This window comes from Toxorhynchites rutilus, chromosome 2, assembly GCF_029784135.1.
Source record: "Toxorhynchites rutilus septentrionalis strain SRP chromosome 2, ASM2978413v1, whole genome shotgun sequence".
NCBI classification, from domain to species: Eukaryota; Metazoa; Arthropoda; class Insecta; order Diptera; family Culicidae; genus Toxorhynchites; species Toxorhynchites rutilus.
In genome coordinates, this window is record NC_073745.1 from 318,888,252 (window position 1) to 318,914,706 (window position 26,455).

At 37.1% G+C, this 26,455-nt stretch overlaps 1 protein-coding gene across 5 annotated transcripts in view; it reads left to right on the top strand.

The window, feature by feature from the left end:
- LOC129771026 (serine/threonine-protein kinase NLK) overlaps positions 1–26,455 on the top strand; it is a 303,571-nt gene that overhangs the window by 199,902 nt on the left and 77,214 nt on the right. For all 5 annotated transcript variants that reach the window (XR_008742259.1, XM_055774268.1, XM_055774271.1 and 2 more), the window contains 2 exons: positions 1,703–1,832; positions 22,995–23,050. Coding sequence is in view for 4 of the 5 variants with exons in the window: in XM_055774268.1 (XP_055630243.1) it covers positions 1,703–1,832; positions 22,995–23,050 (186 nt within the window). In the remaining variant the exon portion in view is untranslated. The remainder of the gene's footprint in view (positions 1–1,702; positions 1,833–22,994; positions 23,051–26,455) is intronic.

The following is a 26,455-nucleotide window of genomic DNA, read 5'->3' on the forward strand; positions in this document are numbered from 1 at the left end:
AGATTCGGATTTCCGATTTCATATTTAAATTCCAAATTTCAAAACATCACATTTTAGATACGAATTTGTGATTTCGAATATTGCACTAAGATTCCAGAACTAAATCAACTTGTAGGTTCACATTGTAGGTTTCATATTCCACAATTCTGATTTGGGGGTCTCCGTAGTCTAAATGGTTCCGTTTATCGCCCGTTTAACAAGCGAGAGATCGTTGGTTCAATCCTAGGACCCACCATTGATTTTTTCAAGAATAAAGGCGAATAAACTTTGCAGTTTAAAGCCTTTATGAACGGAAAAAAAATCGACGGGTTGTATCCGAGACACGACCACATAGGACTAGGCATTTTTTTTTTGAAATTTGTTGGTCTATCATTTCGGATATTATTTGCGAATACGTCGAAATTTCATTAATAACTCTTTAGTAAAAAGTTCCGAGGACCCTGAAAAGGTTTAATGGCTTGCGTGGTTTGGTAGAATAATTTCGAGAAGCAACGATTGTTTCTTGCCTTTGCGAGAACAATACACTAATTGGTCATATGTCGCAATTTGTTTTTTTTATATCAATGCACGCATTGCACTTAGTATTTAACGAAGGCTTCTTCCGTGCATCGTCAAGCATCAAAACATCAAACACGCCTCTAACCAATGCACATAGTTGCAGCGATAAATCATTCATTCTGACAATAGAACTGATGTGTACGTATCAGAAATCCGTAATTTACATACTGTACATACAAAAAATATCCAATTAACAAATATCCAATCAATAAAGAGTAAAAATATGTGAAAAATAAATCAAATAATAGAGAAGTCATTTAATTGATGTTAGTGAAAAGAAACCAATTTTGCAAAATTTATCTCCACGAAGAAAAGAAAGTGTTATCAAAAGAATCTGAGAACCTAATAAGTAAATTACGGAATCTGACATCTAAAATCTGCATCTGCAAGTTTATATTTGTAACTGGAATCTAAATCTGAGATAAAAGCTCTGGAATCTGAATAAGGAATCGTAACTGGAATCAAATATCGAATCTATCGATTTGGAATTTGGTTTTCGTTGTCTAGTATTAGAATATGAAAACAACGCAACTGGTATCTGGGATCAGAAAATTAAATCTGAGCTATTTGAAATCTGAAATTCGTGTTTGGCATCTGATTTTGGATCTAGAATCGTAGAATCAGAATCTTAAATAAAAAAAAAAGAATATATTCAGGAATCCAGAGTGTAGAATTTAAGAATATACAGGATCTGAAGATTAAAATTAAATTCTAGTTCTCAGTTTAAATTCTCTAAAAAATAGCATTAGGGATTTTCAGCTGCAATCCACATTGTAATCATCAAAATCGCATAAAAATCAAACCATCGCATTGAAGTTTAGTCCAATCTTGAAAAAAAATGAATTATGCCCAAAAGGTCGAATTTTCAAATTCAGTCAGCTATGATGAACCAAGTTTCGGAGAATTGTATCATCGTACCGTCGAAAGGTACTTGTTCCTTCGGAACAAACTTCTTATCTATGTTCATGGAATGGAGAAAGTTCGCTGAAACATTGACATTATCACATTTCCATTAATTTGCCAAATCATGGAAATGCTCCCCAAGATTTCTGAATCTAATTTGATAAATTCTTAAGAAATAATAGTATAAATTTTAACGAGAACTCACATTATTTATTTGCATCTTTTTTTTCTTTGTCCACAGGGCCGTCACAGATCCTCGGGATGGACGGAGAGTCGCACTGAAGAAACTGCCAAACGTGTTCCAGTCGCCGGTGTCATCGAAACGGGTTTTCCGCGAACTGAAAATGCTCTGCTACTTCAAGCACGAGAATGTAAGTAGAATCAAACTTTTTTTTCCCCCGATCATTGTCAGAGATTTATCGATACAGCCCAACAGATATTTTCCACCGTCGTTATTGCTATTTTCCTATTGTGGGAGGGAACTCCCATCGATGTGATAATACCCCCAGTGCTGCATCCTTTACTTCCAACAACTTTTACACTTTTGCTTGCGCTCTTGAAAAGTAACTGTTCGCGCTACTTTCGCAGATCATTATAGCATTTTCGTGGAACTACAGAATATTGACTCTCCACTCGAAAACGGTCAATTGATGCGCGGTTGATTGCAATTGATCCCAGAAGTGTGAAGCTGTTTGAAACTGTTGAATGATGATGGTCGATTCTCAAATCTCTCGACATGAATCGCATTCATAGTAGCAATAAAAGCGGAAAAGTGCCAATGTTTCATACCGTAGCTCTCAGTTCGCATAATTCATCTGAAAACGCTTTTCAACTCCTTTCCTCAATATCATTTGCCAGTACACCCACCCCCTGTTAAACTATACAACATTAAGTCTATCAAAATTTTGCTGGTTTCATGATTAATTCCGCAATTTGTTGCATTCAACAGGATAATTATTTAAATTACGCATGTTATACGCCAAACAGGCGAAATACGTACCGGCTTTGAAACAACGGTTCCGGATTATGAGGCGCGCTAGAATGCGATTGAATGAGTGATATTTAATCGTTGGTGACATCCTCCACGGGGGAGAGAGGTGAGAGACCGTGTCGATTCAATTTATCAAATTAATATATTTCATTGTCTATTATCTCGCGATTTGCAAAGTCACGCGATGCGAATTATTAATGCCCGGGGCTTGCTGTCTGTCGTGTTATGTTGGTACCATGCATGCACGCATGCTAGAATAAGGTTGGATATGATAATTTTTTTTTTTTTAAAGAGATACTTTCCAAAAAAAGATTCCTGATGAGATAGTAGAGTTACAGACATAAAAATGCCGACATACTGCTATTTGGCATCAGATATGCTAAATAGCATATCTATATCATGAGAATAGCATAAGAGAGCTATAAGTTAACGCTTACGATTACATGGTCTTGTTGAAATCGAAAATTTAGTATCTGGAATCAAAATATGACACCGGAAACAAAAAACATCGGATAATTGGAATACGAAATGATCTTAGAATTTTGAATTTTATTTAGATTCTGATATCCTGAACGTAGAATTTGGATTTTAATCCAAAATTAGGATCGGTAAACTGAATCTAATGAAAGATTTGAGTCTATATTCTTTGATTTGAAATTTGTATTTGTATTCGAATCTGCAACCTGAATTTGGGAAGTCGGGAATCTAGAATCTAGAACTTCACAATTCGGAATTTGGAGATTGCATCTGAATCTTTAATCTGAGTCTCAAATTTGGAAGGCGAATATAGTATCAAAATATGACATTTGGAATTTGCAACTTGGAATTTGGAAAAATAAAATTTCAACCAGAAATATAAATCTGCATTCTTTTATGTAAACCACGTATCCTAAATTTGGATCCTCTTCCAAATTCTTGAATGCGATATTTGGAATTTTGAAGAAAACTGAAAAACCTGCAATCTGTCCTGGTTTCTAGAATTTCGAATCTGCAGTCCGAATTGTAACTAAGATCTAAAGTTGCAAAGAAGCCTTCTAGTTAACAAGTTCGTCGCCCACTTTTGTTTTCAATAGTTCACATATTTACCTTTCCCTTGGATACTATCCGCCGCCCGATGTTGAAATAGTTGAAACATTAAAAAAAAAGGAAAAGTTCGTAAGATGAATAGGCTTGGATATAAAAATGTCTCAGATGCAGTCACAATTCTTCTCACATGTCGTAGTCAGAGAGATCAAAACGCGACAATTTACCGGGAGTTTACAACCGTTGAGAGGTGCTGTCAACTTCATCATTCTTTATGGTCTCAAACGTCAAAACCACCTTCAGTTGCCACCCTTTCAATAGATTTATACGTCATGAGGGTATGTACACGCGATACTCCAACGTAAAATACTTGTCAGCAATAGTTTATCAAAAGTTTCTGGATAGGAACATATTCTTGAATGACAAGCTTCAAAAATTAAAACAAAATGAGAGAGAAAGAGTAAGAGAGAGTAAGAGAGAGTAAAAGAGACATAAAGAGGTATAAAGCGGTAGAGAGAGAGTAAGAGAGAGATAAAGAGGTATAAAGAGGTAGAGAGAGAGAAAGAGAGAGAGAGAGAGTAAGAGCGAGAGAGAGAGAAAGAGAGAGAGAGAGAGTAAGAGCGAGAGAGAGAGTAAGAGCGAGAGAGAGAGAGTAAGAGAGAGAGAGTAAGAGAGAGAGAGAGTAAGAGCGAGAGAGAGTAAGAGCGAGAGAGAGAGAGAGTAAGAGAGTAAGAGAGAGAGAGAGTAAGAGAGAGAGAAAGAGTAAGAGAGAAAGAGAGTAAGAGAGAGAGAGAGAGTAAGAGCGAGAGAGAGAGAGAGTAAGAGAGAAATAGAGTAAGAGAGAGAGAGAGAGTAAGAGAGAGTAAAAGAGAGAGAGAGTACGAGAGAGATAGTAAGAGAGAGAAAGAGAGAGAGACAGAAAGAGAGATTAAGAGAGAGAGAGAGAGAGTAAGAAAGAGAAAGAGAGTAAGAGAGAGATTAAGAGGTAGAGAGAGAGAAACGTTTTCATCATCTCTCCGTTCCATTTGCTTCATCGTGCTTCGACCACAATCGTTTTCACGCAATATTTTTGTACGTGAATCAATTCTCATCCCCAGTTACCATCCGTTTTTGGACATTTATTGACATTTTCAACGACAGGTATTTGTCTAACATATAAAATATTTGAACGCAATCGATCTCAAACCAAAAGTCAGTATCGAGGCCACAAACACAGTACACAATTTCAGTCATTCGGCTTGCTTTTTCAATATTATCAAAGAAAAACTGTAAAATGTTCGAACATTCCCTCACTTCCATTTTTCAAACTCAATTTTGACTGATTTTTCTGAAATGATCTCAGGATCATTTCTCCTGTTTTCTCCTGTTTTGAGAGAGAGAGTGTAGATGCCATTCGCATAGTGGTCGAAAGAGCAAACAGAGCATCCAAACAGAAGCTCAGAGGAAATCGATACTGCGCAGTGATAACGATCGACGTTAAGAACGCGTTCAATAGTGCGAGCTGGGAGGCCATCGCGACTGCGCTCCACACGATGAGAGTCCCTGAATACCTGTGTAGAACACTGAGAAGCTACTTCGAGAACCGTGTGCTGGTGTACGAGACAAACACGGGCCAGGCGCAGATTAAAACTACGGCTGGAGTTCCGCAGGGCTCTATCATGGGTCCATCGCTCTGGAACAGCATGTACGATGGCGTACTAAAACTGAATCTGCCCAGAGGTGTGGAGATCATTGGCTTCGCGGATGACATTGTTATTCTCGTGACCGGAGAATCCTTGGAACGGGTCGAAATGCTCGCGACCGAATCGATAGACATGATCGGAAGGTGGATGCAATGTGTGAAACTGCAGATAGCCCACCACAAGACGAAAATGTTGATTGTCAGCAACCGCAGGGCGGTGCAACGTGCAGAAATCACCATCGGAGAGCACTTGATAACTTCGAAGCGAGATTTGAAATACCTGGGGGTGCAGATCGATGATCGACTGAACTTCAACAGTCACGTCGACTACGCTTGTAAAAAAGCAACGAAGACAATCAATGCACTGACACGAATCATGCCCAACAACTTTGGCCCAAGCAGCAGCAAGAGGCACCTTTTGGCTAGTGTCTCCTCATCGACATTACGATACGGGGGTCCAGCCTGGATCGCGGCGTTAGAAACTCAGCGGAACAGGAGGAGGCTGAATAGTACGTACCGGCTCATGGCGATGCGAGTCGCGAATGCGTACAGAACCATATCAACAGAAGCGGTCTGCGTCATAGCCAGGTTGGTCCCTATCAACATCATCTTGGCGGAAGACAGCGAGTGCTATATGAGGAGGGGAACCAGAGGAATCCGGAAGCTAATGAGGGCAAAGTCGATGGCTAGGTGGCAGCAAGAGTGGAGTGCGGCTCAAAACTGCAGATGGACGCACAGGCTCATACCGACACTAATGGGCTGGGTAAACAGGAAATATGGAGAGGTGAATTTTCACCTAACGCAGTTTCTGTCTGGGCATGGCTGCTTCAGGCAGTATCTGCACCGGTTTGGACATGCAAGATCGCCTCTTTGTCCGGAGTGTGGAGATGTGGAGGAAACACCGGAACACGTCGTATTTGTATGTACAAGATTCACCACAAGGCGAGAGGGGCTGCCTACCCTTCACGCTGGGAACATCGTAGAGGAAATATGTCGTGACGAGGGCACCTGGAACGCAGTGAACAGTGCAATCGTCCACATCATGTCCGAGCTACAGCGGAAGTGGAGGGCCGACCAGCGTGCGGATAACGCCTGACTATAAAAGATGATCCACAGTGAGATCTGAAGCACCGGAGTACCCCACGAGAGCGGCCGTGACGGAGTGCGCGTTATGTTGGAGGGCACTACCTAATCGGCGCTCCGCTGGGAAGAGAAATCCTGCGAGGGTGACTGTGACGGGGCGCGCGTTACGTTGGAGGGCGCTTCCTAATCGGTTCACGTCTCGACAGGTGAGAAATCCCGCGAGGGTGGCTGTGACGGGTTGCACGTCAAGTTGGAGGGCAATTCCTAATCGGTACACGTCTCGACGGGTAAGCGGAATCTGGCAAGAAGGATTGACAAATTGCTGGCAATGCCTCATGGTGGATTGTAAAGAAGAATACTGCGAGGACTTCGACGAAGCGAGCGCCTAGGAAGGCGTCACCAAATCGGTGTGTGCCTCACGAGAGTTGCTGTGACGGAGTGCGCGTTATGTTGGAGGGCACTACCTAATCGGCGCTCCGTTGGGAAGAGAAATCCTGCGAGGGTGACTGTGACGGGGCGCGCGTTAAGTTGGAGGGCGCTTCCTAATCGGTGCACGTCTCGACGGGTAAATGGATGCCTGCAAAATGGTCATAAGCGCAGTGGAGAGCAACGAATGGTGAATAAGAATATAGAGAAAAAGGGAAGGATCAACGCTAGCTTGCGTTGAAAACTCGTGAAGTGCATGAGCACAGCCGCCCCCTGAAGTAGTCGCCTAGATGTGGTCCCGGGGGGAATGAGGCTACGAGTAGAGGGCTTGGTTTTTGTGGGTGCGATCCCCACTCGACGTCTGGGTTATCCCTTCCCAGATAAGGCTGGAAGAGCGTTCCTCACCTCTATAAAAAAAAAAAAGAGAGAGAGAGAGAGAGAGTAAGAAAGAGAGAGAGAGAGTAAGAGAGAGAGAAAGAGTAAGAAAGAGAGAGAGAGTAAGCGAGAGAGAAAGAGTAAGAGAGAAAGAGAGTAAGAGAGAGAGAGAGAGTAAGAGAGAAAGAGAGTAAGAGAGAGAGAGTAAAAGAGAGAGAGAGAGTAAGAGAGAGAGAGAGTAAAAGAGAGAGAGAGTAAGAGAGAGAGAGAGTAAAAGAGAGAGAGTAAGAGAGAGAGTACGAGAGAGAGAGTAAGAGAGAGAGTAAGAGAGAGAGTAAGAGAGAGAGAGACAGAAAGAGAGATTAAGAGCGAGAGAGAGAGTAAGAAAGAGAAAGAGAGTAAGAGAGAGAAAGAGAGTAAGAGAGAGATTAAGAGGTAGAGAGAGAGAAACGTTTCCATCATCTCTCCGTTCCATTTGCTTCATCGTGCTTCGACCACGATCGTTTTCATGCAATATTTTTGTACGTGAATCAATTCTCATCCCCAGTTACCATCCGTTTTTGGACATTTATTGACATTTTCAACGACAGGTATTTGTCTAACATATAAAATATTTGAACGCAATCGATCTCAAACCAAAAGTCAGTATCGAGGCCACAAACACAGTACACAATTTCAGTCATTCGGCTTGCTTTTTCAATATTATCAAAGAAAAACTGTAAAATGTTCGAACATTCCCTCACTTCCATTTTCCAAACTCAATTTTGCCTGATTTTTTTGAAATGATCCTGATTTCTCCTGTTTTTTGTACTTTTTACTTTTTCATAATGAAAATTATCCGTAAAAATGTATTGGGATCACTTTCAAAACGTTCTTACTTGAAAGATATATAATGCTTACATTACATTAAAAATTCTCTTGATACAAAACTTCACCTGGCTTTTTATCAATGCAACCATTCCATGCTAAACCATCTCGATTTTAGGGTCCGAAAAATCTTTAATTTTTTTCCAAAAATGTCTTTTTTCAAAAATTCATAATTTTTGAACTTATAAACAGATTCAGATGATCAACATATCAAAGAAAAGCCAATTAGCTAATCTGTTTTAGTAAATAATTAAGAATAACTAATATTAAACTTGCAAAAATTCTGAATTTTGTTTTCGAAATTTTTGATTGTATTTGTTTTTAGTTGTTTTCATGGACTAGAGGACTAGAGGGCGCTATATTTATTTATATTTTTTTCAGAAAACTGAGTTTTTTTTACATAATGTATCAGAAATTTGGAGATGTTCACCCTAACGAAAAAAAAATGGAAGAAATACGTGTCTAACATTTTACGAAAAGGAACTAAACTACCGCTTTTCACGAAAATCTGAGAACCACTATATCGGTTTCGCATGTAATGACTGAATGTGTATGATCGTTGTGAATCGACTGAATAAGCTTTTCAGAGTGAAATTCTTGAGTTATTTCCAATACACACAAATGTTTTAAGGTTTCTCAAAACATAATTTTATGAAACCAGAGTATGTTACGAATTCAAGAAATAATAACAAGATTAAGTTCTGATATGCTTTACTCATTGGGTGATTTTGCAAAAAAAAAAATCGATGACAAAAACTTCAACTGTATAACCAACCAAAAAATACGAGAGCAAACATGTTCTGGGAGGATACAATTTTTAAACTGCCTGAAAAAAAATGGCAGAAGATTGCAAGAAATTTTAGAAAAAAAATAATAAAATTGTGCAATTCACAATTAAATTGAACATATGTAAGTATGCCTATAAAAATCAAGCCCTTATTCCCAAAAATCGGTACGAACTTTTCGGACAACCCAATATGAGCTATACTGATTTATTCCTGATTTTTGAAAATTGTAGTCGGCAGCCCTGCTCACAACTGAATGAACTTAAAAAACAAAAAATTACTTTTTATCACGAAATTATTATTATCTTATGAATTTTTGTCAGTTAAACATGGAAAAAAACGTGTTTCGATCCGATATATGAGAAGTGACCCAAAGTGGTTTGTACGTTTGGCTAGGAACGGATAATGAGGTTTGAACCAATTAGTTTTGAAATGATTCTGTGATCGTAAAAAACTACAATTATAGCGATGTTAATGTATCATTTCGTCAATGTTGTCCTGGTTTCGTGAGTTATCTGCCACCTTTTGTCGGGGTTATGCATTCATTAACCACTCACAGTCCATTTGGTTCCCATAAAACTAGCCAACATCTGACTGCCTGTGTCAGCAACCGGATAATTGCTTACAAACATGATCTCGATTGCTGACTCGCCGTTGTCAGCATGTCATATCCCCCAATTCTAATGCTTGCACATAATATTACGCTCGAACATGAGCATGTTCTGTGTGAAAAAAAGTTGTTCGAGCGGATTCTCATCTAGCCCCAGAAGGATTAACCACACGTGGTCGGTGTGGTTTTCTGGTCAAACTTGAACACAAGAGACAAAAATGAAATCGGTACAGATGCAGTGTGTAATGCGCACATGTAAATTGTATTATTTTTCAAAGGTAACGACACAATTGATTTATTCGTGGCCTGTTGTCGTTCTCAAATTGCCCTTTTGGGTAACACTAACACCCAGTTTAAGGGGAGCCTTCAGTTGCCCGATGGAGTGAAGGAGCCGAGTGTGATTTATTTCTGACCGAGAGAAAGACATTTTTCTTAGATTCAGTGCTGCAGCCGTAAATGGTTCGCAACGTGTTGTGTTGTTTGCGATCACACGCACACTCAATGCGCACCTCGTCATCATCTTCTGGGTCTTCCAAACGCACGGCAGTTCCGTTGGGCTTTCTTTACGCCACCGCACTTTGCTGTAAAGTCGAATTTACATGTTCGACCCAAAAAGTGGAACGCATTCATCAACGGATCGTCCTTCCACCTCCTCGCGAACATCATCATCGTCTGTAATCCACGGCAGCTGTGAAGACACGGCAAAACGAACACATGCCACTAAAGCCGTTCGCGTCGTACACTTTATCGAGGCTAGAGTCGTGAGCTTCCCAATAATCGCTGGTTGTTGTTGGGTGTCAACTGACCGTCGCGCCTTTTTACAATGTCCATTTTCTTTGGCGCCTTGTTAAGCAGCCGAAGGCTGCTCACGCTTTTTAGGCGGCTGCCAAACCTCAATAAGATTAGCTTTTTTTGAGCAAAGCATTCAAAAGTTATAACAATTATAAACAGAGAAAAGAATGTACATCAGCGACCAAACAGCTGGTGATCGTGCAGTGGCAACTAATTACGGACGGAGAAATTCAATAGGGGCTTATCGTCGTCGAGCGGCAATTTATCGCTGGACGCGGCGGCGTGGTCATACGCGATACTCGTTATCGTTCTTGTAATAAGTGCACAGTCACGAGACCACGATTTCTCCGGCACTTTGTGTGGGTTTTTAAAGCTCGTTGGTCAACCACGGATTAGCGAGCTCGAGAAGAGTGACAACATACGATGCGACTGCAGCCGTTTTTGCCTGCTTCCGCATGATTAACTTTACAATGGGTGAGTGCTCAAGGGGTTTCATCTTCTTTCGATAGATATTGATAAATGATTCACTTCCATTTACGTAATTATGAGAAACACTTAACCGCGTATATATCGGTGTTCAAGTTCGCGAAGAGTTGCATCAGCGGCGGCTCCGCTTTCAGACTCAATTAGCACCGACGTTTTAAGGTTGAATGCGCGAACTAACTTTAGCTAGCTGCTCCGGGATCGTGACGCGATGAAGACTTACGAATCGGAACAGTCAACTGACTGCTGACATGACTTCTTGTTTTGCCACCCGCAGCGCTCAGTTGCCTTAGTTTACTGTGCTTTGAGAGCAATTTTCGACATTGAATTATCCTTTTTCAAATATGATTTTGGATTATGTAAATGGAAAAACGAAGTTGAATGATTAAGATTTGAATCGTACCAGCTTATTTTTCCACTGGGAAAACTGTCGTACGTTCGAGCGAGCGGAATTTATGTTGCTGCTGGTCGTGAACAGAACAAAGTTAGACCATACCAGTGTTGAGACGAATCGGTGCTGCTGTTGGATAGGCGCCAATGTTTAAATTTTCTTTGTCAGGCTACCCCTCAACCTAAATACAAATACATTGATCTTGAATGTCGAGGGGTGATATTGTTGAAAATCGAATCGTTTGTTCGGTCCGATGTTTGATAATTTTTCTGATGCATTTTAAAGTTATTTTCCAAAATACCATAAATTAACCCTGTTCCTATCTAGAGGCGAACCAGCCCAGGAGGCTGAAAATTTCCCTAATAGAGCGAGTAGAAAACAAAATTGTTCATAACGTTATCGGAGCTCTATTGAAATGCAAAATAATTGACGAATATTGCCATCTCAAATCGCAAAGATTTGATAATTTTATTTCTGAAAAATTGCGGCTTTAATGAAGATTCTAGAAGTATAAATCGCAGTTAGCCAATATTCCATAGAAAATGCGAAAATTCTTGCGAAACGCGAATCCCGAATCCCGACATATCGAACGTCTTGGTTTGTCAAAACTAGCTCATTGGTGACCATTTCAAGAGTTTTTGGCCACATTAGGATAACCCGAATGGTTTCCGGATGACATGCAGATCAGTGTTTAAATCGAGTTATGGAAAGGCATGACGACACTTTTAGGTGGATTGAATCAGGGTTTTGCCACCTCACAAACCCTTGAATTATCATTAAAATGGCCGTAGGTGAAGAAATAATTGATTTTCTATACATTTTCATGCATATGATACTAGAAAATCCTGAAAACATAGATTGATCAATTACACCCCGAAGCTACATTTTGAAATTTTCCGCTAAAATTTTTCCAAATTAGCGCTTAAGGATTTTTTTGAACAAAACTTATGATAACGTTTTGTGGGCTTAGCACCAGTACTGATTTTAAAAATAATTGGGTATAAATCTAACAAAAAAAATCGGAAATATTCACAATTTTCTGAAATTAGTGATCAATTTGCCCCCGGTTTACGGTACCTGCAAAATATTTATCCAAAAAATGCTATCCAACAGCAGCACCGATTCGATCGTTGATTGATCTTCTAATTGACCTTTACAATTTCCTTTCGCCATAAATTTCCTAGTACAGGTCGGACTCGATTATATGTGATTCGATTATATACAATTTTGGACTTGATTATATTTTATACAGTTTGGAAATTTTTATTTTTTTTTTTAATTTCAAATATGGTTTATTTCAAGAAGAAATGTAACCTTTCAACGTTAAGGTGAGGTTTAAGTGGCTATTATATGTACAGTGGGGTAAAAATCGTAATTTTGCTTGAATTTTCACCAGGAATTGTTTATATCGATATTGCAGCCAAATTAAGAAAGTTGGGCGTCAAATTTAATTGATAGAAACAATCTAGTTTAATTTAAATTTTTAGGAAAAAAATAATAACAACACATCAAAATTGATTAATTCTTAAGTTTTTCACTTCCAAAATGTTATCAAAATCCACTTATTTAGTTGTTCCACTACTATATCCTGTACTAAATTTTCTCATCTTTCAAATGAAAGCATCAGAATCGTCATCCGTAGCGTTCTTTTCAATGTAGAGCCAATTTGAGGCAACAGAGTCCGAACCAAAAAAAAGTTCTATAACTCTGTCATTGTTGACATTTGAACATACGCGTAGGAGGTTTTTTCCATCAAATATGATCGTCTATCACCTCCTGAGAGAATCTGGATAAATTTATTTTTTTCATGTGAGAAAGGTGTTTTCTGACTTTAAGGGGATGAATCAAAAATCAAATTCTCTTTTTTTTCAAAAATCCCAAAAATACATGCAACAAAAAAAAAACAAATAAAAAAATATTGTTGACTCGATTATATACAGGATTCGATTATATACAGTGAAAAGAAATCAAAAACTGTATATTATCGAGCCCGCGTTGTACTTCTACCAAAACTCGTCATTATAGTATCAAAATGTTTTCAGACACAATTTTCGTTCTATATTTTTCAATCACTTGCAAATGACATGTTTCTCCGTTATATGAAATACATGTTTGATACAGAGAATATGATAAATTATAGCCATCCCAAATCGAACGATTCCTTACACGAGTTTTGCGCTTAACAATACATTTTGCGATCCGATGTAAATTAAGCGAAAGTTTGTGTTTCATTTGTATGAGAGCCCCTCTTTAGAGAGGGGGAGGAGTGTCGAACCACCACAGAAACGTTTCGTGCCTCCTCAAACCTCTACATACCAAATTTGGTTCCGTTTGCTTGAATAGTTCTCCAGTTGTGCAGAAATTTGTGTTTCATTTGTATGGCATCCCTCGTTAGAGAATTTCAGAATTTTGGATATTTCTTGGATTGTTTGAATTGTTTTTTTTTTCAATTTTAGATTTTGGAGGTTAAGTATTTCGAATTTTAGATTCTAGATTTCTATACATTTGGATTGTAGGTTTTGGAGTTTCTCGGAGATTTTTGAATTTCCAATTCATTGGGCTTTAGATTTAGAATTTTAGACTATAGATGTATTGTGTTTCGATGATTCTTGGGTATTTTACAAATTTATTACATTTTAGCTTTTACAAATTTATTACATTGTGCTCCCGTGGCCGAGTGGTTAGCGTCATAACTAACATGCCGGGTGTTCGGGTTCGATTCCCGTTCTGGTCGGGGGAATTTTTCGTCAAAGAAATTTCCTCCGACTTGCACTGTGATCACGCGTATTCTAGAGCTTGCCACTCAGAATGCATTCAAGGCGTGTTATTTGGCATAGAAATCTCAACTAAGTACTAATAAAAATGACGCAAGTAATACTACGTTGAGACGTCGAAGTTCCTCTAGGAACGTTAGTGCCATTGAAGAAGAAGAAGAACATTTTAGATTCTGGACTTAAACATTTAAGATTCTAGATTTTAGGATATAAGAATTTTGGATTAAAGATTTCTTGACATTGATTGAATTACTGTCAAACCTTTTTTTGCGCGATCATTTCGTTTGTGCGATTTTATTATCAATGTGGGGCTTTCTGGATTTTCGACTGTATTCGATTTTAGACTGATTTTAGCATACATCCAGGTTTTTTACGCGTTTTTTTTTGCAGGGTTTTTACGAGGTTTTTTTTACGCGGTACCCGCGTAAAGGTGCAATATCACATCTCTCCCTCAGCTCACATTTCTCTCTTATACTCCCTCAGAGCATACTACGGTAATTAGTGCTTGTAACGGAGCCTAGAGCTTATGAAGGAAATTAGTGCTGCACCTTATCATGATTCTTACGTGGATTTTAGGTGTTGGGTAACGGGGAGCTCGCTGGGCGGTGCAACGGGACGGGGTTTTTACGGGCAGCGATTCGTGAACGTCTTTCCCTGTCTGCTTAGCTCTTGACGGTCCAACAGTGGTATTGCCCGTGCATCGGCAGTAGAGTGTACAAATCACAAGGGAATCTTCTAGCAACGGCAGATGACATCATTCGTGAGGAAAACCGAACTATAGCCATCAGTAATCAACGATATTGCAGGAAAAAACTACGGACTTCCGGAAGCGAGCAACACTTTTTTACACGGGGGATACGTACCTCGTAAAAAAACCGCGTTAATTTGGAAAACCGCGTTAATTCGAAAATCCGCGTAAAAAACCGAGTTAATTGCAAAATCCGCGTAAAAAAACCATGTCACCTAACGATAGATATCAAATGGAACTATCTTTGCGTAGAACGGAAGTCAAAAGTTGATTGTTGCTCGCTTCCGAAAACCCGTAGTTCTTTCCTGCAATTTCGTTGGTTACTGGTAGCTATAGTTCGGTTTTCCTCACGAATGAGGTCATCTGCTGTTGTTAGAAGATTCCCTAATAATTTGTACACTCTTCTGCCGATGCACGTGCAGTACCACTGTTGGACCGTCAAGAGCTAAGTAGACAGAGAAATACATTCACGAATCGCTGCCCGTGAAAATCCCGTCCCGTTGTACCACCGGGGAGCTCCCCGGCACTAAGCGCTAAGCTCCGTCACAAGCACTAATTACCTTAATTCCATAATTTGCGTAATGAGAGAAAAATGTGAGCTGAGGAGGAGATGTGATATTGCACTCCTCTTTTTTTATGCGGGTACCGCATAGGAAAACCGAACTATAGCCATCAGTAATCAACGTACCTCGTAAAAAAAACCGCGTTAATTCGAAAATCCGCGTAAAAAAACCGCAAAGAAAACCTGGGTGTGCATGTGTTTTCAACGACATCTCTATGTTCAGTGACGTGCTGCTCTGCAAGAGTGTGTCCCATTGAAGCAAAAAGGTGATAATCTGATAGGGCTAGGTCTGGAGAAAACGACGGATGCGATAATGTTTCCTAGTTAAGGGTTTTTATTGCGTCCTTGACGGATTACCATGTCTTCGGGCCCATTCCGGTCTTTTAATCCATAAATGGCAAGTTTAAATTTACCCTTTGTTGTCGGTGGCGATCTGTATTTACCGTTCCACGTTATGGAAGTGAAATTTTGGGCTCTGGAATTTTAAATTGCAGATTTTTTGATCATTTTTAGATTCTTGGATACAATTTTTTTTTTATTTTCGATTTTGGAGTTAAATTTTTAGATTCGAGATTTTTGGAATTCGAAGTTTAACTATATACTTTAGAATTTTAGGTTCTAAATTTTTAATTTTCAAAGCTGAAGATTTCAGATGCTGGACTTTAGATGAGTGAATTTAGACTCGAGATTTTCAAATCATTTTTATATTTTGGGGTTCAAGACATTAAAATTTTAGATTTCAGATTTTGGTTTTGAAATGTTTATTCTTGGATTCTATATTTTTATGTTTCAGATTTTTAAAACTTGGATTCGAAATTTTTGGGTTATTTTTAACTTTTGGATTGTCGATTTTTGGAGCTTTAAATTTTAGATTCAAGATTTTTGGAATTCCAAATTAAGGTTTTCAGATTTTGGGCTCATGGTGTTCAAATTTTCGATTCTAGATTTTTCAATCATTTTCAGATATTAGACCTCGATTTTTAGATTTTTAAAGCTTTTTGATCTTGAAATTTTAGATTTGACATTTTTCGGTATTTGAATTACTAAAAACTAGCACACTCGGCAATCTTCGCCCCGCTAACAGTAGATATTTTAAATTCAAATAATTTCGAGCACTTTTGTAGGTACAAATATTGTAAGGAGTGATGATACTGACTCATATTCATACGTATTTCCATACATACACGCACTCTTCTCCCACAAACTCATAAAGACGAAAGTTACGAATCGTTCATTCTGAGAGTCGCGTAGGATTTTGTACTTCTGATACGATTTGCGATTAATTTACTCCAAACATTGAAAAATCTTCTTGAAAAAACGGCTTAACGTATCAATATGAAACGTTCACAGATGTTTAGGGAATACACTAGACTAAAAATTTGCCTGGAAACATTAGAACTTACTGCGATATTTGTAGAATTTTTTTCGTCAAAGTAATAAGTTATCCTTGTGCAGAATTCATTGGAGTTTTCAAAACTGCCTTTCGGTTTGCGGTGCGATGGTTGTTTATTGAATTATTCATTATCAAAGACGAAGGGGTAATTTTTCTTTCAAACTGAAACATCTCTGTGTGGGAAGGTCCTACAGGAACGTTCTAGGAACCAAATGAAAGCTGATTGATAAGGTTAATTGGATTTGCTATTGAGTTGGTTAGCAAAAAATTGTGTTAGTCCAGAATATTCTTGAAAAAACAAAGAAAAATCAATTGTTCATTTCCTCCCGATATTGTTGCCCACTACACTTACACACACCAAGATAAAAATATGTACTTAAAATATTCTAATACCGGAAAGTTGTAGCTTTAAAATGATGTGCATAACATCGATGTGCGTTGATTTTTCACGAAGTTACAGCATGTCAAAAATCACTTAAAATTCCCGACTTCGCACTCTGTTCCGCTAATTTTTTTGTCGAGTGTATATGCGGGATCAAAAGTAGCGATCGCCACTTCAATTTCAAGTAATAATTAAAGTAAACACTTCTTCGTTTTCGAGTTAAATCATAATTCACGGACACCAAATCATTTTATCTATACATTAAATTTGCTAAATAAATAACTTTTCAACCTTATAGGGTTTTCCAACTGATTTTCATTATTTTAAAGCATACGCATAGCTGACGCAGACTATGTCGCATCAAGCTTGATAATGACTATTCAAATCCGTTGTTCCTTTCTCGAGTTCAATCGTGTTGAAAGGACATCAAGTTATGTTTATTTATATTTATATTCATGTATTGAAATTGCTTACAAATATTTAAATTAAGGGTCTAGCGATTCTTAAATTCTAGATTATTATGGATTATGGAAATTATGGATTTTGAACTTTATTTTTAAATTTTTTTTTTATTATAGATCTGGTTTTTAGAATTTCAGATTTTCAAGCCTAAGATTCTTGTGCTCCCGTGGCCGAGTGGTTAGCGTCATAACTAACATGCCGGGTGTTCGGGTTCGATTCCCGTTCTGGTTGGGGGAATTTTTCGTCAAAGAAATTTCCTCCGACTTGTACTGTGATCACGCGTATTCTAGAGCTTGCCACTCAGAATGCATTGCAAGGCGTGTCATTTGGCATAGAAATCTCAACTAAGTACTAATAAAAATGACGCAAGTAATACTACGTTGAGACGGCGAAGTTCCTCTAGGAACGTTAGTGCCATTAAAGAAGAAGAAGAAGAAGAAGCCTAAGATTCTAGATTGTCGGATTGTAAGTTTTGGAATTCAAAATTTTAAATTTTAGATTTTGAGATCTTTAGATCTTCGAATTTCAGATTTCAAAATTTTGAATCTTAGATTCTATATTCTCTGATTTTAGATTTTATATTTTTATATTATAGATTTTTGAATTGAAAATTTGATGGAATTTGTTGAATCGCAAAAAATACGGTTTTGTGAGATTTTCGGTTTGTTTGATTTTATTATTTGTGCGATTGGACCCTGTAAAACTCAACGAAAGCAATTTATTAAAATATATATTTATTTTTGGGTAGCTTATAATCATGAAAATCTGAGAATCACTATATCAATTTGGCATAGATTGACTGTACATCTATATAAATACAAATGATTTGCTGTCCGTTCATCTCGATTGAACTCGTGAACGGAACAACGGATTTGAACAGTTGGAAGCCGGGAGATTAGAAAGTCATTTTTTTAGCTAAATTACCGCGAAAATAGATCGCATAAAGAAAAAAGATTGCTGGGGGAACGTGTTCGAAATTATTTGAATCAAAGTATCGGTTGTGAGTGAGTTGAGGTTCGTCGGTTCAGCTACTATATAATATTAAAAAAACGGTTCACTTAACCCGCTGTGGTAGGAATAGATATAGGGGAGGTTCGGGTAAAATGGACAGGTGGTTGATTTGTATTATGTATTTGTATTTGTATCTGTATTATGAATTTTAAATTTCTGTAAATGAGAACCCCCTTCTACATGATTTACTTTATGATTTAAACCACCCTATGACAACGAATGCTGATCTAGAGTGGAAAAGGGAAACGAAAACCGAAAATCAAACATGATTTCACGTGTGGATGTAATTTTTGTAATATTCGCTGATGGTTATATTTTGGTATGTGAGTTAACAGAGAAGAGATATTGGGTATGTACGGAAAAGTAAAATAATTAGTGAGTGGAAAAATTAGATTATTGAAATAATTGTACTGGTGGTGAGACACGGACAGTTGTTAGTGGGAGTGGGATGGACTGTAAAAAGTCACAGGAGGGTTGTGTCCGAGACACGATCGCATAGTTGACGTAGGATTTCGTTATGCTATCCGTTGATTTTGGATATGTTTGAAAAATTACATTACAGTATATAAGGATTTGGTGGTCCTGAAATGGGCCGTTATGTTTGATTGTTCGGTATTGTTTGTTCATTCCACCAGTCTTTAACGATTGATGATGATAGAATGATAGTAAACAGTCGTTGGATGATGTATATCAGATAAAAGATGCCGAAGTGGGATGAGATATGATGAAACCCGCCCTCTGTGATTCTAAACAAGATGCCTCCTGTGTTATGTACGGATGAAATAAAGAAAAAAAAAACTCCAATGTAATATAAAATAATTACCAATACCGAACACAATTATCACTTTTTCTCATCAGTAAAAACATGTTACTTAATATAAAGAAAACATATTTGAAATGGAAAAGGTAATTTTCTTTTATTATTTTTTATTTCCTGAGTGTTTATTCAACCCAATGCGGATTTTAATTGGACTAAAAATACCTAATACTATATGTAGAGCATATGGGAAATCACTATTTCTAGTATTTCTTCACTTTTCCAATTTTTCACTTTTCTACACTTTTTTACAATTTTACACTTACACTTGTGCTAAATTTTTCACTATACAAATTTCACGAGGCAACCAACATTAATGTTCCAAATTTTACTTCTATTTGCTAGAATTAATGGTATCGCTCACCTTACTTGCAATATAAAAATACCCCCAACTTGCATATATTTGCAATGTCGATTTCCCCCAGGCAGCTTGGTTTTGATGTCTCTGTTGGGGAACTGCCACATGTGTCGTCAATTTCAACCAATCAGAAGAGGGTACTTCCGTCAGGATAGGGGTTGAGATTTTTAAATTGTTCGATAGTTTGTTACATTACATATATTTTTTTCCTTCAATTCAGAAAATTGTTATGGAGTGCCGAAATCGATTGACGCAAAAATCTTATCAATCCATCATGAAATGACTGAGCAATAAGCGCTTGAAATTGTACAATTTTCACGATGTGCTCGATTTTCGATTCTCAATTTGTACCCCAATATGTTCCCGATAGACGTAATCCTACGTCAAAAGTCTGTTTATTCTATTCCTATGTTTTGGGAAACATGAGTTTTGAGCTGTTTTACAGTCTGTGATGAACAAATCCCATTAATGATGCGATGTTGGCTGCATTTTGGAATTAAAAAGATAGGCTCGACTAAATCATTCGTGTTTTAACACAAATGCTACGCATGTTTGATGTTTGTTAAAAAACACAAAATTTGAAATGCACGAAAGAGTTCATTAGAGCTCGATGCCGAACATGGTTATTATGCTGGAACGGAGTCATAACAAATCAGAATCCGATGGAATTTACTAGGAGGGAATCGCAAAACAAACATTTAACTTTTTCGTTGTTTTATTCAAATTATCCAGCAGCGATTCAACAATCAACATAACATATGAAGTGAAAAAATAGTATCTACTCAGCAGCGAACGACACGTGTTAAATCTGGTATTCGACGATTAGCACGATTCATTGCATATGGAGCAACGCAAATTTATTTTGTTGATTCAATGCGAAGTGGCAGAGTAGTTCAGTGAGTTACGATGCACCAACACGCATCACGGGACGAGCAAGTGAAACGGCTGCGAGGTGGAAGGCAAGCCAATCGTACAAATTAAGCGAAACCAATTCTGCACTAGTTGCGGGTATATTTATTTAAGTTTTCAATCTCTATTGAATATGATTTTCCACAGCTTCTCATTCGGGCTGCTACTGCTCTGTCCATACACCCCCACACAAATCCCAGGTGCAGTTCAAACTGCTGGCGCTTTCATCACTGTGTTAGCTGCGATTATTTGATTTTTTAATTTATGTATTGAGTTTAGTGTGCGGAACTAATGGTGCAGACATTTGACTTTTTGGCACTGGGTTTGGAACAATTTGGTTATAATAGATTTCCATGTAGTCATGCGGATTTTCCATGACACTTACAATCTTCAAATGCTTCGAGTTGTTAATATTTAATTGGGATAGGTCGTCAAAAAACGTTGCGCTATTTATAAACTCTTACAAATGAACTTGTCGAAACAGCACTGCATACTCTCTGATGGAGTTCGTAAATGTCAGCTAATTTGGAAGACTGCCTGTCTATCTTATTGCTTGTTGGTTGCTTCAAGGGAGAAGCACAAGGTGGCGGCATTTTATGGCAACTAATCGGAGAAGATGAGCAGTGTAGTGCAGTGCATCTCTCCACTCTAAGATGAGAACCGACGGAATGCTTCCGCCGGGAAGCGAAGCAAAATGGGGCTAATCGATTTTCTCGGTCGTATTCCTCCGATGCACACCATTGCTGAAGTCGACTGATCGGATTAAGGAAAATGTGTTTCCCCGGAAGTGATTGAAGCTTGAAAAAGCTTGCTGCTGCATAGTGGTATTCGGAGTTACACCATATCACCGATGCATGAACACATAGCTACGTGTATAGGTATAACGTAACGAAATTGACTGGAAATTGATAACGTTTGGGGCGTATTGTGCACAGCTCCAAGCCGATTTCAATCACTCAGATGGCATTGAAATGAATTACGTTGCTGGTGGTTTGTCGGATGTAATTAAATGTAGACGTATCTTATGGATGGAATTATATTATATTCATGAATGTTACTCAGTGTTTAAACAGGACGCATGAATTGCCAGAAAATGTTCTCCTTCTCAGGCCCCCGGAAAAGATAGCTATAATTGAAAAAGGTGCCTTAACCTGGAAAACAATGAGCTCCTAAAAGGTTGAAGCATAAGGAACTTTCAATTACAGATACCTTCTCAAATATGTAAAAATAAAATGGAAAAGTTATTGAATTCCCTGAAAAATTAGGAAAAATCACAATCGTAGTTATACATAAAAAAAAAAGTTTCCTAAAAGTCAACATTCGGTTTACTCAGAACGGTTTCGAACATGGCTAAAAAAAGAAAGGCTGAAATTTGACTGAAAGTCGTTCATATACAGGCAACCCTGTTTTTGTGCGGTCGCTTTCTGTGCGATTACTCATTTTTGTAACTGTTTTGGTGCGATTTTATCATTTGTGCGATTGATTTGTGTGATTCAAAACCCGATGTCATAATAAAATCACACAAAAAGAGTAGCACAAACCAGGAATCACGCAAAAAATGATCGCACAAAAACAGGTTTGCCTGTATCGCAATATGAGGATTTGTATTTTTTTTCCAACAAAAACTTTTTTTGAGTCCAAACTTAACCTAAGAGATTTATAGGATTTATATTTATTTCAGATGATCGACATCTACCTTGTCTTTTTTGAAAAAATAATATACTTGCATAAAATTAGAATTCCTTTTTCGTAATTATTGATTGTATTTGTTTTTTATAGTTTACATGGTCTCGGGACCAAAGGTGTTATATTTTTCATATTTTTTTCTTGAAAGGTGAGGGTTTTTTACATATCATATCCAAAAATCAGAGATGTGTTCTTTTTTGCTTTTGAGTTATTTTCTTAAAGATAAATGTTAATTAGCTTTAATTTGATATGACGTTCTCTGTAACGGTCAAAGAGTGCGAAAGTTATATTTTTTTGGAAAAGTCATTTTTGGAAAAAAAATTGAAGAAACAGATTTTTCGGATCACCCTAAAATCAAAATGATCACCCTAACGAAAAAATTAAAAAATACAATATTTTACGATAAGAAACAAAAATACCATATTTCACGAAATTCTGAGAATCGGTTTAACATGGAATGGCTGTATACAAATCATTTACTGTGATGAATATATATAACCACTTGTGTTCATGAATACAAACACACTTATATATTATCACATTCATTACTTTATTTGAGGGAAAAAAAACTTAAAGGTTTCATTGCAATTCATATTTATTGTTACGCTCTTAGCATTTACAGGTGGTTCTTTTATCTGCTAGACAGAAGATTTGGTATGCCTCGCAGCTGTGAACTAACTAGGTTATATCATTTGTGACAGTCATGACTTGTTCTTGTTTTAATAGGGACAGGAACAGTTAAAAAAAACTGATACGCTTTATTAAAGATCGATGATAGTAAGAGGACAAGCTTTAGTGGGTTTCCATCAATTCTTTATCCAAATGAAAAGTAAACTTACGTCCATACTTCTTTACATACCAAATATTGAATCTAAAGTGAATCTAATGAATCTAATTTTTTTTCTCTTTTGTTTTTATTTCCAGGTATTATCAGCCTTAGACATCCTGCAGCCGCCACATCTAGATTTCTTCCAAGAAATGTATCCTTTAAAAATTCTTTCAGTTACGATTCATAACTGCAAATGTATAAATATCGTCCAGTGGAGCATTTTCCGACCAATTCTGAAAAGTACCTAGCACTAAGCACTAAGCGACTGTCAATTTCTGAACATTACACGCCTTTTTCCATTTCGAGATCTGCACCTTGATCATCCTGGAGAAGAATGATCTAATAATTCGTCAAACACGTTAATATCAGCAAATGAACGGTATTAAGGGAGTATTCTAGTGTAGAGACACGAATTTCGGACGTTTTTTTCGAGCTTCGTATAAATAAAACAAAGAATATTTTTAGTTTCAATTATACTATTATTTGTTTATCTATCTTTTATCAATAAAACAAAAATTAAACGGGGAAAAATATCCATAATTAGAATGGTTGCAAGCTGATGAAGTGATGGGGTTAAAAAAAAGTTGTGCCATAGAGTACATGATTCGAGTCCTTCTGGTTATCTGAAACAAAAAAATGGAACAGATTCTGAATCAGTAATGATGCCGTTATCGCATGAACCTCGGACAAGTCAATAATATCTGTTTTGACAAAATGGCGACCGTTTGAAAAAAAATGCGGTTTTAAACGTTTTTTCTTACGTTTCCCGATTTTTTTTTAAATAATAAAATTTAAAAAAATACTATTTTTTAGTACTTAATGTTATAGACATATGCATGCAGATTGTATTCATATAAATTCGACATGAATGGGTTCAGTAGAACTTGAGATATCGTGTTCGCCAGTTTGAAAAAACGAGTTTCGAGAAAAACGCGTTTGAAGTTCATTGTTATGGCCGTACCAGGTTAGATACCACGCATCATCAAAATGAATGTCTAAACTTCAGAAATATAAAGAAAAAAATATGATTTTTTTTTATTTCTAAACTAGAATACTACCTTAAGGTGAAATATGAAAACATAGTTTTCATGGTTTTCGAGGTTTCGATGTCGATTTGTATTATTGCCTTCAAAATAAGACCCTTTCGAAACAATACACGTTTTTCAATCAGTCATCGAAATACTTTTTATAGCTGTATTCAGGAATTGCTTCAGTTCACGAGGCGAGTTCGTTTTTATGCCTTCAATGCTGTCAAAACAGGTCCCACGAAGCGGCAATTTGGGTTTCAAAATTGAGAAAAAATCGCCAGTAATTATGCGTTGGATGAACATGGGATACGAAGTTGATCGTTCAAGCATGTCTTCAGCCACTCTGATTGCGATGGCATTTTTGAAGAAAATTTAGCCCTATTTGGCACTAGTCGTGCTGTGTTTTTTTCATGCCCAAACATCAACCGAAATATGATGAACGGTCTCGTGACAGTTATTCAATTCACGGGCTAGCTTTCTCATACTTAAATGACGCTTCATTTAGCATCATTCCTTTTATTTTGTCGGTGTTTTCATCAGTTGTAGAGGTTGATGATCGTCCATGAAGCGGCAAATCGTTCATCTCTTCTCAGCCGTTTTTGAATGCACTGTACCATTCATGCACCCATGTTTTCGACATAGTTGAGTCACCAAGTCAATATTTTCTACGTTTCAACACATGAAATGCAAAAAAATGCAAAGTTTCACACAAGATCCTAAAAAAAAGGTCAGAGGGATGATTCAAAATTATAAATTCCCAAAATATATTCGGCAGAAGGTGTTCATCATAAAAATTTCAATTTTGCAACCACCGGACCGATTTTTGATATTTTTCTAACAGATAAAAATGTTTGAATTAGCTTTACAGCACAAATTGTGAACCGCGCCCTTAATGTATACTTTAAGGCGATTTTTTAGATGATCTCTTCGATGTCGAAACCAAACAAACTTTTTACATAAAATATAAAATATTCAGAACGTTATGTATTAATTTTGTTGTGATGGTTTTTTTATCAGGACATATGACTTAATATTTAGACAAAATAGAAAAAGAAGACACGACCACATTGTTAACGTGAGATTACTAAATTGTCACCGGCTTGAATTGTAGATATTTAAGAATCAAGTTCGTAGTTCAAATATTTAATAGCACTGACAAAGGTCGGTGAATAAATGCTTTTTACTGAGGAACGCGAACGATTGAGCAATTAATTCTCAGAATTTCCATGTAGTGTTGATTGTTCGCTGTCTAGAGCGACACTAACACTGAACTCATTGAATATCCCAATTAAATTAGTCAAATTACATATCCAACGCTTTCAAAAAAACAATTTCCGAAAGAAATAATCCACAAATTATGCTATGTGGCATCTTTCGCAGAAAGATTGGAGATCTTGATGGAAATGCGTTACATTTTGACGCCACTTTTGACCGGGAAACAATACTTCACAAGAAAATAATGAAACCCAATTAAGTTTTTATTCCTTCGCATATTAGATTAACTCAACATTTTGAAGCCGCTAAAGCTAGTTGATTCATGATTTATTCTTGCTCTAGCAAGAACAACACTCAAGCTGACCATATCGAGATGTATGTCCTTATTGTCAATGCACGGAATGCACTCACTATGCATCTTATCTCGATTCTGTCCTGATTTGAATTTTTCATCCAAAAATTCTATTTGCAACCTTTTTCTATATATTGTCACTCAAAATGTATACAAGGTGTATTTTGGAAATTTCAAATAAGTACTAACAATAAGTACTTCTATGTTAGTACTTCTATGTTACGACGGAGAAGTTCCTTTAGGAGCATTGGTGCTATTGAAGAAGAGGAACAAGAAGAACGTGTGGTTCAATCACACACAAACACTTTCCACCTAACGGTATGAGAGTGGCGATGGTTTGAGTGGTATTCATCACGAACGATAGTGCGGTTTTTTCGAAGTTAACACACACCCGTTCACAGGACACACTCAACAAAAAATGAAAGGAACCGAGTGTGAATTCGAAATTTTGAAGTGATTTGTGAAATGCTATGAAAAATCAACTCATGATGATGGAATGTACATCATTTTTTAGCATATGTAATGCATTTTAGTTATCATTTCTTGGAAAAACATTACATTTGCAGAAAACATGAATTTTGTTTTCGTTATTATTGATTGTACTAATTTTTCATAGTTTTCATGATCTCGAGACCAAGGGCACTATATTTTTTATATTTTTTCTTGAAAGGTGAAGATTTTTACATTACATATCCAAAATTCAGAGAAGCGTTATTTTTTGTTCTTGAGTTTATTTTTCAAAACTAACAGATGGTCCGTAAAATCATTGTTCCCCTTTTTTCCAAAAATGATTTTTTTTCAAAAATTCTTACTTTTGAACTATTGGGCTGATTCAGATGTTTGATATATAACTTTGAAGCCAATGAGTTTATTTTCTTTGAAAAATACCACACTTGGATTCTAGTTGCATAGATGTAGTCTAATCGCACAGGAATATTGGACGAAAACTGAAAACATGTTA